Source organism: Schistocerca nitens, chromosome 4 (assembly GCF_023898315.1).
Source record: "Schistocerca nitens isolate TAMUIC-IGC-003100 chromosome 4, iqSchNite1.1, whole genome shotgun sequence".
Taxonomy (NCBI): domain Eukaryota; kingdom Metazoa; phylum Arthropoda; class Insecta; order Orthoptera; family Acrididae; genus Schistocerca; species Schistocerca nitens.
Genome location: NC_064617.1, coordinates 672,340,475 through 672,359,561, shown reverse-complemented (window position 1 = coordinate 672,359,561; position 19,087 = coordinate 672,340,475). Strand labels below are relative to the sequence as shown.

Here is a 19,087-nt window from a genome sequence, read left to right as displayed (position 1 = left end):
CTGTCAAATCTGTCTATTTTTAAGTAATATATATGAGGGTAACTATGCAAAACAAAAATGTCCCTTAGGCTGCTCAGCTCTTTGGACATCCTCACTCAGTTTCTAGTTTACTGCTTCCATTTTTTGGGGGGAATCAAGGAAGACACCGATTGCATACATAAAGAAATCGATAGTAAAGAGGTATCGCCCAATAGGTATGCAATACATCTAACGAACAGGTAACGTGGGTACTGCCTTCAGTGACCAAAACTACTAGGAAATCTACCATAGTCTACAGTTACTTGTGATGGTCTACGGTAGCCTACAGTAGTTTTACGACTCTAATTGAGACAAGAGAGACGATCGTGTAAAATCATTTTGACGTCACGCGCAATATTGACAACCATATGATCGGCTACCGACTTTCGTTAGCATCGATACGGACTTGTCACTAGACGTCATGCACGCATATCGGAAATTTGTATAAATACGTCATTCTTGGAATGATTTATTGTAATTATTGCTGTAATTAAACGTAACATGATTTATCGACGGTTAATGCCATCATATCAGTGTGCGATTTGTGCTTTTACCAGTGGGGGGGGGGGGGGGGGCGATGTCTTAGGGGGTTAGTAGAATTATATATGTTACTAGCTTGGACCGTGGCGTTACCCATGGTTAAACAGTTATTTATAAATAGATGTTAATGCCGAAACTCACTATTCACGCATATGCACTATCAGAAAAGCCATCTCTTGTTATATCTTTAAAAGTACATTATAGGTAAAGCTTATTTACAAAATCATCTACATACAGGTATACGACGGGAATTCAAAAAGTAAAGGCACATTTGTGAAAAGCTGTGCTTATTCTGATGATAGAAAACTGAAACGCGTTATTTTTCTACGTAACCTCCCTGGACTTCAATGCAGTTTTCCCGACGTTTTGTGAGGTTTTTTTTTTTCATCAGAAAATACGTTTTTCGGTTGCATCTGTAACCAATTTTGCACCGCAGTAATGTCGTCTTCATAACTTTCAAATCTTCTTCCCTGTAGTGCTTCCGTTAAGGGTCCAAACATGTGAAAATCACTTGGAGCCTGGTCTGTACTGAAATGAAACGAAGGTGGATGTTCCAGCACCTCGAATCTCAACTCCTTTATTGCGTCGGCTGTCCATTTGGCAGAATGGGGGCGAGCGTTATCTTGCTGCAGGATGACACCTCTTCACAGTTTTCCACGACGTTTGGATCTGAATGCAGGTTTTAGTTTCGTACGCAACACATCACATCCACCATACAATACAGACCTGGCTCTAAAGCCTCGTTTACGCTGGGGCGACGTCTTGCAACATTGTGGCATGCTACGGAAGTGTGGCGTGCGTCGTCTTGTAGCATGCTACAACAGGCAACATCTTAAGGCGTATGTTACATGCGGCAGGTTAATTTATACCAAAGCAACATAATTTGTGCCACACGTGTGTCGGTCTTGCAGTATAAAGGATGATAAAGTGTCGCAGCGACGGCCTACCTTATACTTGCACATGCAGCTAACAACGGAAATGAAAACCAAAGGAAAAGAAAACGATGGTGGAAGAGAAGAGTACTTAAGGAAGGTCCACGAAATAGTATCCTAGGAACTAGAAGCAGACGATGGTGCATTATTTAGTAATGCGTGCTTTCGTCGCAGGCGAGTTAGTCCGTGCCATACCGTTGCCAAAAGGTGGCCTAACGGTAAATGTTCGCACAGGTACCGGTCCGGTCACCACCCTGTGTCAGGGCCCCCAGCTCACCCAACTCTGCAGTACGACTGCTGCGGTATGACTGCCACACTACTTCCCTCGCAAGCTCGCAAGTAAACGGATGACGCACCTTAGACGAAAGCAACAATGACAACATGAGAATGATGATTTAGTTCTAAATGTTTTGAAATGCTTAACTACTACATAACACTTTTTCAAAATTAATAAGCAAACATATTAATAGTATGAATAGTAAGACTGTATTAAAAACTTTCAGTGTTCGTCTCCACAAATTTAAATTTTATGTAAAGTTTTACTCCAGTGCGTGGGAAATAAACATCCCAGGTTGGGATGCATAAACTAAAACCAGAGGAGGGGATGGTCTGATGGAGAGGGGGGGGGGGGAATCCCCTCCATCCCCCCCTGCAAATCGCACACTGCATCATATAAAAGTTCTTTCTCAGGAGTGAGCTGTGATCGTCAATAATTTACAAATTAAGCGTGAAACACACTTATATTATAATCTGCAGTATACCATTCCAAGGTAACGGGGCGTTGAAAATCTATCATAAACACGCAACCATTATCATTAAATACGCCAATGATAAGCAAGCTGGACCACAACCATCACATGTTGAAGTGCTAGGGTAATGCATGACGTCATGGTTTCTAACGTCGAAAGATATGGGCTTGCACCCTGCCATATATAAATATTTTTTTCATATTGGCGTCGTTAGCAAATTCTAGGACTTTCTCATGAATGCAATACAAGTATGTTCTGCAACATTCGATGTTATTCATTTTCTCTCTTACTTGAGAACGAAGGATGAAATAAATATTTAGCGATTTCCGAGTGTGTTCTTAGGCAGGAACCAAGATGACAGCTTCAATTGCTGTTAGTGAAACGAGTAACAATAACATTCATATTTTTCCTTGTCACGAATATTTCGCTGTTTTTTTTATGAATGTGTGGTGATTTGTGAGTGTGTAGTTAGGTGGGACCCAAAGAGTACAACAATAAAAGCTGCGACTAAAACTAGCTGCAATAAAATTCGTATTCTTATTTCTCACAAATATATGGCTCTTTTATTTCCGAATATGTGGCGACTCCCGAGTGTGTGGTTAAGCAGGAACCTAAGAGGACAGCTTAAACTGCTGCAAGTGAATCGAGGAGGAATAACACTCATATTCTTCCTTGTCACAAAGTCGATAGCCGATCATTTGGTCGTCGATATCGAGCGTGACGTCACTTTTGCAGGGAGTAGTGTGATACGAACATTGCCCAGCACCAGTGTGCGATTTGCAGGGGGGGATGGGGGGGATTTCCCCCCGTCTGCATCAGACCATCCCCTCCTCTGGTTTTAGTTTATGCATCCCAATATGGGATGTTTATTTCCCACGCACTCGAGTAAAACTTTAAATACAATTTAAATTTGTGGAGCCGAACACTGAAAGCTAAGTCTTACTATTAATGCTAGTAATATGTTTCAGTTTTCTATCATCAGAAAAAGTACAGCTTTTCACAAATGTGCCACTACTTTTTGAATTACCCTCGTATACCTGTAGATGATTTTGTAAATAAGCTTTACCTATAATGTACTTTTAAAGATATAACAAGGGATGGCTTTTCTGATAGCGAATATGCGTGAATAGTGAGTTTCGGCATTAACATCTATTTATAAATAGTTGTTTAACCATGCGTAACGCCACGGTCCAAGCTAGTAACATGTATAGTTCTACTAACCCCCTAAGACATCCCCCCCCCACTGGTAAAAGCACAAATCGCACCCTGCCCAACACAGGACTAGCGGCTGCCCTGCGCCTGACCTGCAGCAGGGGCGGCGGAGGTGCGCCATCAGCTGAGCCGGGCCAGCTCTGGAGGACCAGCTGATTGCAGCGCCGCGCCGCGCCGCCACCATCGATCCGGCCCTCAAGGTCAAGGCAGCCTGGCCCGGCCGGCGCTGCGGAACTGGCGCGCGCGTGTTGCCGCAGCGCAGACCCACCGGCCGTTTGTCTCTGTCCGGCGCCGACGGCCCGGAGCACCGATACTCGCTGTCCACGGCCAGCCACCGAGCCCCTCTTCGCTGCACGAACAACTTGGAGTAACGACGGACGCTTCTACTGAAATGTATCTGGGAACTGTAGTCTACCTTATCGTCATCCTATTTTGTGTTATACAAACACGGAAAATAGTTATTTATTATGTTTCTAAGTTAACATGTGAAAAACTGCTGCCACATGATGTTACACCTGACCAACATACACTGAGGTGGCAGGAGTCATGGACTAGCGATATGCACACATAATGCCGGCAGCATCGCTTACACAAGGTATAAAAAGGCAGTGCATTGTAGAGATGGGTAGTTCGCGAACGAACGGGTGCAAAGGAACGGTTCACCAAGATGAACGTGAGGACCGAGGAACGAATTCCAAGGAACGATCGGTCGCGGCGGTCTACTTATAGTTCGGTTCATAGTTCACTAGTTCACTTCGGTCGCGGCGGTCACTTCGGCAGTTCTCGTTCCAGCGTCGGTCGCGTGCTCCTCTCAGTCTCGGTCTCCCTCGGCCGCACCCGTCGTTCTTCGCATGACCACCTGTCTCAGTTCCACTGCCGACTGCTCATATTTAGTTCAGTATCCAGTTGTTCGTTTCGTTCACTGCGCTCGCCCATTTTACATGTGTTCCAAACTGTTCTTGCACTTACTTGGTTCTGGCTATTCAGCGTCCACGACCGGTAATCAAAAAGTATTTTATAGTTACGTGAATTACATAAAAATTACGTTGTATGTAATAGGTACGTCTTTTCAGGTAACAAAAGGGCGTATCAGCTCACTTCATTATATCGATGAACAGCAGAAGACATACTTATAACAAGGCAAGTTTTTTTTTGTTATTCATATATTTTTTGGTTTCATCGACTTGATTTAGCAGCTAACTTCCAATAACTTGCTTAATTTTTAGTGTAACAAAATTCATATAAAACGATTTTCGTGTATCTTTCAGAAACAAAACACTACATTTTAGAAGGCTCTAATTATTTGTAAGTTTGGTTGTTTCTAATTTGTATTACCTGCTAGTTTGGTTTCTTTGAAAAAAAAAAGAAAAAGTGGATTGTGGGTCATTTTGGCTCAGCAGGAAAAGCGGTGCCTCTCCATCTGAAAAGACATAGACTGCCATAAAATCGTATTTACTTATTATCTCAAAAACATTTGTTCAGAAGGAGATTGCAAACCAAATCTTTACTACTGCAAACTTCATTATTATTATTATTATTGCTGCATTAACTTTAATAATGCAACATAAAAACCTAATTTTTACTAAGCGTGTGACGCAAGTATGAGAAAACCACGTTTTATTTTATGCTTCCATAAAGTCTCTACTTCTCCTACGAACTCAGAGACAACGTAAAGTATATATAGGGTGTAAACGATTATTGTTTACAACGTAGCATAGCTATGTAGTGGAAGTCGAAAAGAAGAATTTTATACAAGGCACTTGTGGTCTATTCAGTTGGGAAACAGCCGCCAACAGGTTTACAAGACTACATGAGCTATATAGCCCATGCGCGTCGCGTGAGATTTTCATGTTCTCTTCTCCAGCTCTCTACACATCGTCATCGAGTGTTCCGCAATTGTTGCTTGCATTAGCTTGTTATTTCTTCACTGCCTAATTATTACATGTTTGTCTGTTTGTTGCATCTGTTCGTAATGAGCAACAAATCATCCGTAATTGGCGAGCCGTCTGTACTCGGGCCGGTTTTCCGTGCGCCACCCTATAATATTTCCCTGCGATCAGCCACACAAGGCTACAGTTGGCTAAACGAGAGGTTCTGCAGAATCACAGAAATTACTCCTAAAAGTGTGTAAGAATTATGTAATGAATAAAAACTCTATACTCCAGGGGGGAGGCAGGTTTTCATAAGAACCACATACCAAGCACAAATGAACATTGAACGAATAAAAATGAACGGTTCCCAAAAAAGAACGATCAGCAGTGAACTAGTTCCCAAGGATGAACGAGTTTGCCCATCTCTAGTGCCGAGGTGTCATTTGTACTCAGGTGACTCATGTGAAAAGGTATCCGATGTGATTATGGCCGCACGATCGCGGAATGGTAGTTTGAGTTGACGCATGGGACATTCCCGTTCGTAAATCGTTAGTAAATTCAATCTTCCGAGATCCACAGTCTCAAGAGTGTTCCGAGAATATCAAATTTCAGGCATTACCTCTCACCGACGGCCTTCACTTAACGGCCGAGAGCAGCGACGTTTGCGTCGAGCTGGAAGTGCCAACAGACAAGCAACACTTCGTGAAATAATGTGAGATGTTCGACGAACATATCGGTTAGGACAGTGCAGCGAAATTTGTTGTTAATGGTCTTAGAATCAGACGACCGAAGCGAGTTTCTTTGCTAACAGCACATCGCCACAGCGACTCTCCTGGGTTCGGGGTCATATCTGTTGAACCCTAGACGACTGGAAAACTGTGGCCTGGTCAGATGGTCCCGATTTTAGTTGGTAAGAGCTGACGGTAGAGTTCGACTGTGGCGCAGACCCCAAGAGGCACATGGACCCAAGCTGTCAACAAGGCGATTCGCAAACTGGTGGTAGCTCTATAATGCTGTGACCTGTTATTTACATGGAACTGAATCAATATAATTGGTTCATCCGGATACGGAAGAAGAAGAAGAAAAAAAAATCGAGTGGAAATGGTTATGTTCGGCCACATGGAGATCATCTGCAGCCATTCACGACTTCATGTTCTCAAAGAACGATGGCATTTTTATGGAGGACAATACGCCATGTTACCGGGCCACAATTTTTCAAGACTGATTTGAAGAGCATTCTGGACGTTTTCAGCGAATGATTTGGCCACGCAGATCGCCCAACATAATCCCTTCGAACATTTATGGGACATAATCGAGAGGTCAGTTATGGGCGTCTATATAGGGACTTTCAACGAGTTTTTGAGTGCATGCGAGGTCGAGTTGCTGCAACTACGACGGGCAAAAGGAATCCCAACACGATATTAGAAGGTATCTCATGATTTTTCTCACCTCAGTGTCTTGTCTACATTGTACAAACAAGGAAAATATTTATTTGTTATGAATCTTAGTTATCATGTTAAACACCGTTTGCACCTGTTGGTACCCTTAAACACTAAATAGTCTGCTTGTCTACTGTCTGGCAGTGTGCCGTCAGCTGTCAACACGGACTCTGTAATAAATATCCTATGAGCCAAATGTATTTGATCAGAAACTTTTGTGCATATTTGGCACAGTTATGGTTTCATTGTATAATTTATAACGTTACACTGAAGCGGCTTCTTCAATGAGCTACGTTGACTGTGGGCATGTAATATTTTATATTTTTAACTTTTGATTTTCTTTAACTGATTTTTTTATATAACGGTGATTCGCAGATATGTCCATAACTAAATGACAGTGTGCTATAACAGAGTGCACAATGGTCTGTAATGTAGATGGTATGTAATATGTGAATATTCTTTTTATCATACAACTATCATCAGAGTGTGAAAACGTTTTGTAATACATTTAAAAATGTTTTGTAATCCATTTTCAGATCAGAAGATGGAAATTTAACTTGTCCAAACCAGTTTTGTGTGTGTGTTTATTGCGTTCTGAGCAAATAAACTTATCTACTAAGAAGATCACATTGTTCAATAACAACTGAATGAAATTCACTGAAACTCGTTCAGAATATAACAGGAAGCTACTGATAAACTGATTTTCACCAAAAATACTATACTGCGAGTTAACTTGTTGCCATTTGATACCCAGTGGAGTGGACTTCTACCGCCAGGGAGCCAGGTATTTTCGGCTCCCACGGGTGTTTTATCTGTGTCAACTCTGCAAAACGCTGAGCCAGATAGTTCTCAAGTAACACAGTTTTCCTGACGTGAAAATTTTGCTACGGCTGATAAAACCATAACTCTGGTACTAACTAAAATTAAGTTTTTTTTTTTTTTTTTTTTTTTTACATTCTGATGTACAGTACTATACATTAATTTCAGAATTTTTACATAATATTTTTACGAGATAGTGACTTTTTTGCTTCATCTCTGTTACGAATCAAATACTGGCAATATTTGAAAATATACGCTATTCTTCCAAGCATGTACACAATAAACGCAGTATAGTATGAAACTTAAAAATATCTGAGGCTGTGTGAGGTATTCAGTAATGAACTGTTGTGCTTGGTTGGCAGCATTGGCGCAGATCGCACACGCTTGGTTATTAAGCTCGTCAAGATAAGTAATTAATTCTATAATAACTGTCAATTAAGTTAATATTACACCGTAACGAAGTTAATTAGAGTGTGTTTTATATTATCTATTGAAGGTTTCACTCGTTTCAAAGTATTTCACGAAAAAAAAGGGACGGTGCAGCTTACTTTAGACGTAGGTTTACATACAAATTTAAGACAGTTCTTTTAAGTATTAAGTGAAGAATTTTGGTTGTTTTCCTTACACATATATTTAGTAGTACCATATGTACTCGAGGAATTAAAGGTTTTAAGTTCTATCATTTATTTCCTTTCAAAACGCCTAAAGTACGTATCGCGTATACACTATCTTAGGCCTAATTTTTCGGGTATACAAGTTTTGATTTTTAACGTTAGTTTAACTGCATTACGTTACTATATTAATAGTATACACTTATATTAGTGTTCCACATAACTTCAGTGGCTTTTGTGATCTGTAATTAATAGAATATGATTGTCATTGCCTAGGTAAATTTTGTAAAAAATATTGTAAGCAACCATGAGCGAGAAGTGTTTGAACTGCCGTAGGAAAGTCAGTTCTGGGGTTCTGTGCAGCTGTTGTGACAGATGGTTACATTGGGGTGAATGTAGTGCCATGGGAATCGGGGAAGTAAATGGGTCTCTTCCATGGTAGTGCAGATGAAGGAATAGGAAAATAGCGGAACAGGAAGGGAAGATTAGAGCCCTTCAGGCTGAACTGTATAGTGCTAGGGAGGAACTGATGAGGTTAAGGGGGGAGGAGGGTGAAGACAGGTGGGAAGCGGTAGCAAGAAACAGGGGCCACAGAAAGAGAACAGTATCAGACAGTTTCTTCATTGGCACAAACAACAGATTTGCCTTGCTACGTCAGTCAGATAAGGAAGAAGCTCAAGTATATGTAATTGTAGTCAGCACTCAACAGACTTTCAGTAGGAAACCAACTGTTGCAAAACAAAAAGTAGAAAGTAGGAGGAAAGTTCTGTTGTTAAAAAAAATGGCTCTGAGCACTATGGGACTTAACATCTATGGTCATCAGTCCCCTAGAACTTAGAACTACTTAAACCTAACTAACCTAAGGACAGCACACAACACCCAGCCATCACGAGGCAGAGAAAATCCCTGACCCCGCCGGGAATCGAACCCGGGAACCCGGGCGTGGGAAGCGAGAACGCTACCGCACGACCACGAGATGCGGGCTGTTCTGTTGTTAGATAGTAGCCATGGAAGAGGTGTGGGCCAGATTTTGCACGAAAAAATTAGGTGACAGGTACCAGTTCACAAGTATTTTCAGGCCCAGTGCATGTCTTAGCCAAGTGATAGAGTATGTAGGATCATTGTGCAAAGATTTTACAAAGCAGGTTCATGCTGTGGTAGTGGGTGGAGCGGGAAACAATATTGATAGGGATTAGGGCTACAATATTGAGTGTGACCTGGTAAAAATAGCATCTGCAACGAACCATACAAATGTTGGCTTGATTCCTGTTTTCATGCGGTATGACCGGCCCCAATTGAACAGCTCTGTCAGGAGGGTCAATATGGAGCTGGATCAGCTGCTTCGGGTGGCTACTTTGTCAAGCATAGGTTTGGTTCCTGTTGATGGTATTGGTAGGTGGGACTTCACAAGACATGGCCTGCATCTCAATAGGAAAGGGAAGGGTAAACTGGCTCGGATGATAGCAAAACCTTTAAAGGGGGGGGGGGGCACTGAAACTCATGGGAGTACTTTTTAGGCTAAGATCAGTATCCAATCATCCTACATTGATTGAAATTAATCTTAATGAAAAGTTCAGACAGGCAGGTATTAGTGATGTGAAAACATCACAAGATTCTCATAACAGTACAGTGAAAAATAATGTTAGTATGTCACAAGATTCACATGAAAGTACAGTAAAAAATTATGTTAATATATTGCATCAGAATATCAGGGTATTAGAAAACAAAGTAGATGAGCTTCTTGTTTGTATAGAAGATTTAGAAACTGAGAGTGGAATAGATGTACTATGCCTGTCTGAACATCATATAGTCACATGTATGGAAATGGTAAATGTAGGTGGATATAAGCTTTCAGCACATGTAAGTAGAGACACTATGGAGAGAGGAGGAGTTGCCATACATGTTAAAATCAGTCATAGTGTGAAAAATTTGGAAACAAAAAAAATTGCGTAAAGCAACACAAGGAAGCATGTGCATATGAGCTTAAACTAAATAAAGGCGCTTTTATAATTGTAGCCATGTATAGGTCCCCATTGGGATATTTTCAACTATTTTTGAAAAACTTGGATTCTTTGTTGTGCTACCTCTCAGACAAAGGAAAGCAAATTATTGTTTGTGGGGATTTCAATGTAGATTTTCTGAAAGAGTCAGATAGAAAGCTTGACCGTGAAGTATTACTTGGTTCTTTCAATTTGACATCAGTTATTGATTTTCCAACCTGGGTGGTACAGGAAAGCAGCACATTGACAGATAACGTTTTCATAGAACAAGATAAATTCAATCAAATAAAAATTTTTCCTGTTATGAATGGTCTGTCTGATCACGATGCACAGCTAGTTACAGTATATCATATAGCTCCATACAGTAATGCAAAACAGTCCTCCAAAATAGTGTGTTCCATTAACAATTTAACACTTCAAAATTTTAGGGAAAGCTTGCAACAGTTAGACTGGGATGAGGTGTACAGGGAACATGATGCTAATTTAAAATTTAACCTATTTCATGATACCTTTGTGAATATATTTGAAAACAGTTTCCCTAAGAAAACAGTGAAATATAATTGTAAGAAACCATGTAAAAAGCCATGGCTTACTAAAGGGATAAAAATGTCTTGTAAACAGAAAAGGGAAATGTATCTTATAGCTAGGAGGAGTAATGATCCTGAAACAATGAAGCATTATAAAAACTACTGCACTGTATTAAGAAAAGTTATTAAAAAGTCCAGAAGTATGTGCATTATGTCGGAGATTAGCACATCTGATAATAAAATTAAAACAATTTGGAATATTTTGAAAAGGGAAACAGGGCAACCTAGAGCACAGGAAGAGTGTATTTCTACCAAACACAATGAAAAGTTTGTTAACAAGAAGTCAGAAGTAGAAAAAATTTTTACTAATCATTTTTAAGTGTTGTAGAGGAAATAGGTTCCAGCTATTCATTAGAAAATGCAAGGCGGTATATGGAACTGGCAATGCCTACGCAATTTGATAAAATTTAAATTCAACCCACCTCTCCTACTGAAATTAGGAAGATAATACATTCACTCAAAAGTAAAAGCTCACATGGAATTAATGACATTTCCAACAGAGTACTAAAACCTTGTTCCCAACAAATGAGTAGGATTCTCAGCCACATATGTAGTAGCTCACTGAAACAGGGAATTTTTCCAGATAGACTGAAATATGCTATTGTTAAACCATTGCATAAAAAAGGGGATAGATCTGATGCTAACAACTACCACCCAATCTCACTTCTGACAGCTTTAACCAAAATTCTTGAAAAAGTAATGTATTCAAGAGTAGCGTTACATATTTGTAAAATTGAAGTACTAACAAAATGTCAATTTGGTTTTCAGAAAAGCTTTTCAACAGAAAATGCTATACAGGGTGGTCAGGAAATGTGTGAAATGCTTGTAGGGATGTTACAGGGCAGGTTGTACTGAGACATAAATATTAAGAAAGCAGTTCCATACATTGCGCCGTTTCCGAGTTATTTAGCATTGAAGTTAGCCAATCAGATCGTCGCGCGCGTAAATTCAAGTTTCAGCTAACGAGTTACAGCAGTCGTTGGGCAACACCTTCCCTGGCAGGCCGCTTGAATGCGAGCGCGCGACGCCCCGATTGGCTAAATTCCATGCTAAATAACTCGGAAAAGGAGCAACGTATCGAATTTCTTTCTTAACATTTATGTCTCAGCATAACCTGCCCTGTAACATCCCTACAAGCATTTCACACATTTTCTGAGCACCCTGTGTATGCTTTCACTGATCAAATACTAAATGCAATGAATAACTGAACATCACCCATTGAGATATTTTGTGATCTCTCAAAGGCTTTTGATTGTGTGAATCATAAAATTCTTCTAGATAAGCTTAAGTATTGTGGTATGAGTGGGACGGGGCACAAATGGTTTAATTCATACTTAACTGGAAGAATGCAGAAGGTTTAAATTAACAGTTCAGATAGTCTACAAAAACCAGTAGAGTTCTCTAACTTGCGAGGTATCAAGAATGGTATCCCACAGGCTTCAGTCTTGGGTCCCTTAAGGCCGTTTCACACTGTGGCCACACTATGTCAAGTTATGTAACGTGACAGATTTTTCAAAGGATCTGTTTCCATAGTTTTAAATGGTGTAATTCACACCGACCTCGCAGAGCCTCACAGACGCCCCAGACATCGACAGACGAATCTGCTGGATCACTCCGAGAGCGATCTTTTCAAACCATCTGTCGACGTCTGTGGCCTCGCGCATGCGCAGTGGCCCATACTACACTGCCACGTGCATGACCGCACCTGTCGCGCAGTTTCGTGCTGAACTCGTCACAAGAAACTGTATTGCTGTTTTTGTTATTTGTTGTGGAACAGGTAATTGAAGCTGTCAGAACGCGTCCACTGCTCTGGAATACGGATTTGGAGGAGTATAGAGACAGTAATTTAAAAGACACAGCATGGGGCGAAATAGCAGAGCAACTGGGACAAAATAGTAAGTAGTTCTGAATTGTACTAATTCAAGCTTATAACCCTTCATAATTGAGTATAATCTAATAATATTAACAACATAAATGTGTTGTGTTGATATTTATTACACTGGCTTTAATATTAGCATAAATTTGTATTATTTATACTCTTTAATGAACAGCCCAAAGTAAATTTAGTACAAAATCTCGCAAGGGTAACAAAAAGAAAAACACATGCATGTTAAATACAAATTGGCATTATGTCTGTACGAAAATGACTCAACAAAAAATTACATATCAAATAATGTTCATATACAGACACTAGAATAAACATTTCTACTACATGCCACAAACTGTTAGCATCACAATTTTTTTGTTAATATTAATCATACACAACAGCAGAATACATACAAACTGTTAGGACAAAGGTTGTTTTGGTTATCATTAAATGTGGTTCCACTGCCATGGCACACTTCCTTCTTTGGACATGAAGTATTTAACAAAGTGATTTCGTACCTCGGTAGCTTCTTTAGATGCCTGAGCACCATAACGAGGAATAGGTTTCCATCCTTTGTGATAAGCTTCTAAAATTTCATCAGGCATCATTACTGGAGATAATGATCCCTTTGAGCAAAGATAATTGTGGAGGACGGCTGTTGCTTTGACTATCTTGTTTACTATGTGCAGCTTACAGTTTAATGGTCTGAAATAGATACACCATCTTTGTGCAAGAATGCCAAAAGCATTTTCAACCACTCTTCTACATCTACAAAGTCTGTACTTGAAAATTCTTCTTTCATCGTTAAGATGTCGGTCCTTTGGGAATGGACGAAGCAAGAAACGTTTAAGGGGAAAACCTTCATCACCCACAATCACATAAGGAACATTGAAGTTTTCCTCAAATAATGGTTCATCAGGAGGTACTGCCATAGCATAGTTGCTTAGTCTTTTCCCTAATACACTCTCAACAAAAATACTACTGTCAGATTCTTTACCATAGGCACCACAATCTATAGCGATGAACTTGTATTCTGAATCAACCAGTCCCAAAAGGACAGAAGAGTAGTATTTTTTGTAATAAAAAAAGTTTGATCCAGAGTTCGGGGGAGCTTGTACTTGTATGTGTTTGCCATCAATGGTTCCTATGCAATGGGGAAAATCCCATCTGAAACGGAAGCCCTCTTCAATGTTTCGCCACATGTTTTCGTCTGGAGTTGGCATGTATAGAGGTTGTAGGCTCTTCCATAAAGCATGACCCACCTCTTCAATTATTTTTGACACGGTACTAACTCCAATTCTGTAGCTGAAGCTGATTGTTGTAAGTGTATGTACTGTAGACAAGAATCTGAAAAAAACATAGCCAACACTTTAATTGTGTTTATTTTTACAGAAGCGAATTTGAAAGAGGAATGGAGGAAATTACGTGACCGCCACCGCCAAGCTTTCTTCCAGAAGAAGACCAAGTCAGGCCAATCAGCTACAAAATGCAAGCCATGGAAATATGAACAACAAATGGAGTTCCTCGTTACAACAGTGAAACATAGGAAGTAAAGATCTTTATACATTGTCAAGTACATATGCAAATATTTTTCAATCTAAAAGTGATGGGGATGAGGGAAGACTGTGGTTGTCGTTTTTAAGGGACAATGTTCCAGTAACATGAGAAGTGTTGTTGACGTTACAACGTATGTAACGCTTTGCGTCTTATAGCAATTAAAATATATTTACAGTTATACTGCACGTACATACAAGACAGTAAACATACATAAAAGGCATTCGATTTCGACCAATCACATCGGTCATCATGAGGCATATGAATGGCGGAATCAATATGGCAACACTGATTAAATACTAACAACAAGAAACAACAAAATTGACACCAGTGGCACCTATCGTAATATGTATCCGGGACTTCTGTTTGCCACTAGTATTTAAGCAGTGACGCCGTTTTATTTCTGCCATTCTTAGGCCTGATGATGACCAGTGATATCGATCAAACACGATTGTCTTGTATATATATTTACCATCCTGTAAATACGAGTCGTAAGACATAAATTATTACATGCATTGTAATTATTAATTAAAATGTATACACATCAAGTTTTGAAATTTAGCTCTCCTTGTCATTATTGATATTAAATATGTTTCTGCGTGTGATATCACCATTTTACTACGTCTTTGTTTTTGTGTGTTGCAGATGTGACACTAATATCCCTCTAATGGACCAAAGTGTTGATGGGGGAACGGTCCCTGATTGCGACTGTCCTCACACTCCAGGAGATGAAAGCATTACTGATATAGAGGAGAATGAAGAGACTAGTCCTCTTCCCTCTACTAATGCGTCAACACCAGGTGAATCCCGTAATCGTCACCCCAGAAATGTGGACAAATTAATTATTTATTTGCAAGAAAAACAGAAAGCCAAAAGAAGTGCACCAAAAACTGATGACTTGGACTTATTTTTCGCCAGTGCTTGCAAGTACACTCGTTTGCTCCCTCGTTTTTTGCAAACACGGATAAAACTAGAACTGATGCAGTAAATCGCAAAAGCAGAGGAAGAGCATTCACGCTCTTCGGGTTTTAGCGTCGCAAGCTGTTCAAGAACCATCAAGAGTACCACATCATTCTTTTTCTCCATCCAGCCTCTCTCCTTCATCCAGCTCTTCGAACATGCATTGTATCTCTTATTTGAGTGATAACACCACCAGTTTTGAAACTCTCTAATTTCTCAGTAACTTTGCACATTATGCTAATTACAATAATGTAATGTATGTTTCCTTCGACCAAATATTGTACTCTTTAATTATATAAAAACGATTTCAGTTGAACAGTGAATAGTTTTCATTGTTCTGGTTACGAGTGAGTGGTAGAGGCGGTCGTATCGGATTTGGCCCCAATCAAACAATGTGAATCGTTGGAACCGATTCCTTCTCGATTATTAAGTTGTAAGGTGCGTAATTAAAGTACAGATTCAGCTAAATGTACATAATTTTTAAATAGAATAAATGCTAACTAATTTTCAAAAGTAATACATTTTTGTTTATATGTTTCAAATAAATTTTACCAAAATTATAAACCACCTACAATAAAATCTTTCTCTCTTGGAATTACGTCTCCTGTAGTTGGTGTCTTTTTTACTAATATCGTTACTTATCAATGTTAAGATCTCTTCAAACTCAGGTTTAGATAGCCGAAAGTATGTTCTGAGTCTGTCTCATCTAGCTCAAAATCCTCATTCAGATGATGATACTCGCCGCACTGTTCACCTCTTAGGTTGATGGGGTGCACCCAGTGCTTTCGGTTTGTAACCCATTATAACAGCATGAGTTCCTCTTCACTACTCGAATAACTATCGCCGTCATGCAACCAAGGCACATTCTTAGTAAACGCGCTATCGCACTACGAACCACTTGCCATGCTACCTGCTTCAACTGAACTGACTGACAGAGCAGAAACAATGTCCCAGTGTCTGACAGACCTCTGTATTAATGAAGATTCAAAGTTAGTTCTTTTTGCTGATGATACAAGTATAGTAATCACATCCAAGAAGCAAGAATCAGCTGAGGAAATTGCAAATAATGTCTTTCAGAAAATTATTAAGTGGTTCTCTGCAAATGGACTCTCACTAAATTTTGAGAAAACACAGGTTATACAATTCTGTACAATAAATGACATAACACTATTGATAAATATAGACTATGAACAGAAGTCTGTTGCTAAGGTAGTATACTCAAAATTTCTGGGTGTGTGTATTGATGAGAAATTGAATTGGAAGAAACACATCGATGATCTGCTGAAACGGTTAGGTTCAGCTACTTACACTATTAGGGTTATTGCAAAGTTTGGTAGTAAACATATCAGTAAATTAGCCTACTATGCCTATTTTCATTCACTGCTTTCATATGGGATCATATTTTGGGGCAATTCGTCATAAGAGAAAAAGTATTCATTGCACAAAAGCGTGTAATGAGAATAAAAGGTGGAGCCCGCCCAAGGTCACCTTGCAGACATTTGTTTAAGGAACTCGGGATATTCACAGTACCTTTGCAATACATATATTCACTTATGAAATTTGTCATTAATAACCCACCCCAATTCAAAAATAATAGCGAAGTGCATAGTTACAACACTTGAAGAAAGGATGATATTCACTATTCTGGATTAAATCTCACTTTGGCACAGAAAGGGGTGAATTATGCAGCCACAAAAATCTTTGGTCATTTGCCAAATAGTATTAAAAGTCTGACAGATAGCCAACCAACGTTTAAAAGCAAATTAAAAGAATTTCTGAATGACAACTCCTTCTACTCAATAGATGAATTCTTAGATATGAAGTAGTAACTGTAAAAAAAATAATAATTAATTAAATATTTTGTGTAAAGAAAACTTATGTTAAAGTGACACTTTCCACATCATTACGAAATGTATTCATGATCTATGGAACAAGGATTAATGTATGAATGTATGTATGCATTTAAAAGAAAACCGGTTTTAGTGTGTTCCATAGTTGCCACGATATGACGGTTAAGGCTATAAGTTTGAACCTGTAAGGTAATATTTTGGGTTGGTGCTTACTTCAAAGTGTTTTGCCGTAAGATTAATAAACACAATAGATGCACGTAACAGAAACTTTAGTTATCAATAATATATTCTCTTTTGCTATTTACAACAGTTTGGCAACACTGTGGCAACTTTTCGATCCCGCGACTGTAGAAATCACGTGGTTTTGAGGCGAAGAACTCGTCGTGCCATATTGGGAGCGCATTTTCATCAGGAAAGGAAGTACCTTGAAGGTTGTTCGACAGAGAGCGGAAAAGGCGAAAATCTGAGAACGGAAGAAAAGGTGAACAGCGTGGGTGCGGAATGATTTCCCAGCGAACTACTCTGTAGTGTTTTTTGTCAGTCTAGCAGAATGCACGCGGGCGTTATCGTTGAGTAGCATCACATCACGCAGTCTTATTGGTCATTGTTTCTGGATTGCATCTGCAGGACGCCTCAGTTGTTGACAATAAATGGCAGCAGTGATGGGTACATTTCGGGCAAGCAGTTCATAGAACACCACACTGTCGCTGTTCCACCAGATGTGTAACATTATCTTTTGTGGGTGCACGCAAATTTTTGTACGGAGAGTTGCTGCTTTGTTTGGGCTCAACCATTCCTTTATTTTCCTTATGTTAGCATAAAGACACTATTTCTCGTCACCAGTAATGATATAGGATAGGAATAATCGGTGTTGTTCACGAGCCAAGTGATGACAGGCACGCAGAGATGAAGATACGGCTACCCGCTGATTTTTGCGATTTTGGCTTAGAGCGTACAATACCTTACACCCGATTTTTGAACCTCCCCCACTGCAGGCAGTTGTCTCGCTGAGGTGGGACGATCACAGTTAATCACATTTGTCAGTTCTCGAGTACACCTACGTGGATCATTGTGGATTAATGCGTTTAAACAATATTCATTAAACCTCGAAGGTCTTCCTGAACGTGGAGAGTCACTAACATCAAAACGATCCTCCTTAAAACGAGGTGGACGTGCTCTGTCCAAGGCATTATCCCCACACGCGGCGAAAATGTTTCTGGCTGCTTCCGCTGCTGTCATCCCTCTATTCAACTAAAACAGCAGAATATGACAGAATGTTCCGATTCCTCCATTTGGCACTCCGTTTTCTAGCGTCGACAGCCCCACTCACTATCTCCAAATGACAAAAGGACCAAATGTAATGTCAGACAGCAACAGTGAACAATGACAATTGACAAAGAAACCCATGTCATATGGAATACCAACTTGCAAAACAAAAACGCTCCATGCACTAACCTAATAAAATTTCACGTCTCAATCAGACTCTCCCGTGGTTTTTGTAGGCGACAAAAAATGATTTGCACAGCCGCGGAGAGCGACGGACTGGTGTGGTGGCTAACTGAAGACAGCACTTGGCGTGACAACGTCACAACTTCTATCTTAAAACGTTAGATGTCAACTAATTGAAGTCACACTAACACTTTATAATAACTACCTACTGTCTCCAATACAGTTGAGTGGAAGAGTTTAGTTTATATGAGATTTGCACGTATTGTTTTTCTGCCATCCAGCTAACTTCAGATACACACGAGTACTTTCTATATTATCCTTTTGGTAGTTCTTGACATTGACTGATAATGTGTGAAAAACATCACGAACTGAAGATACAACTTTACTGGAAGCTTTTGGACGCTAGAGCCATTTGGTATTTTCAGTTGCAGTGAGAATAACAGCGAATGGGGAAACAATTCTGAGATTTTATGAGGAATAGCTCTGGGAACACTTGTTACTATTCTGTATCCATTACATGTTCTCTCTTACTTCAATTAATATAGAACTGAAATGTCTGTGAGCAGACAAATTCAAGAGATGGGATGTGTAATCCCTCGTTTCATATCTGGTCTTTTTTTAAACTAAAA

General features: G+C 39.7%; 1 protein-coding gene across 1 annotated transcript in view; it reads left to right on the top strand.

The window, feature by feature from the left end:
* Window positions 1-15,593, top strand: part of LOC126252798 (uncharacterized) — a 30,211-nt gene extending 14,618 nt beyond the window's left edge. The window contains exons 2-4 of the mRNA XM_049953734.1: window positions 12,556-12,673; window positions 14,038-14,194; window positions 14,845-15,593. Coding sequence (XP_049809691.1) covers window positions 14,160-14,194; window positions 14,845-15,187 — 378 coding nt within the window. The 5' untranslated portion in view covers window positions 12,556-12,673; window positions 14,038-14,159 and the 3' untranslated portion in view covers window positions 15,188-15,593. The remainder of the gene's footprint in view (window positions 1-12,555; window positions 12,674-14,037; window positions 14,195-14,844) is intronic.
* The last annotated feature ends 3,494 nt before the right edge of the window (window positions 15,594-19,087 follow it).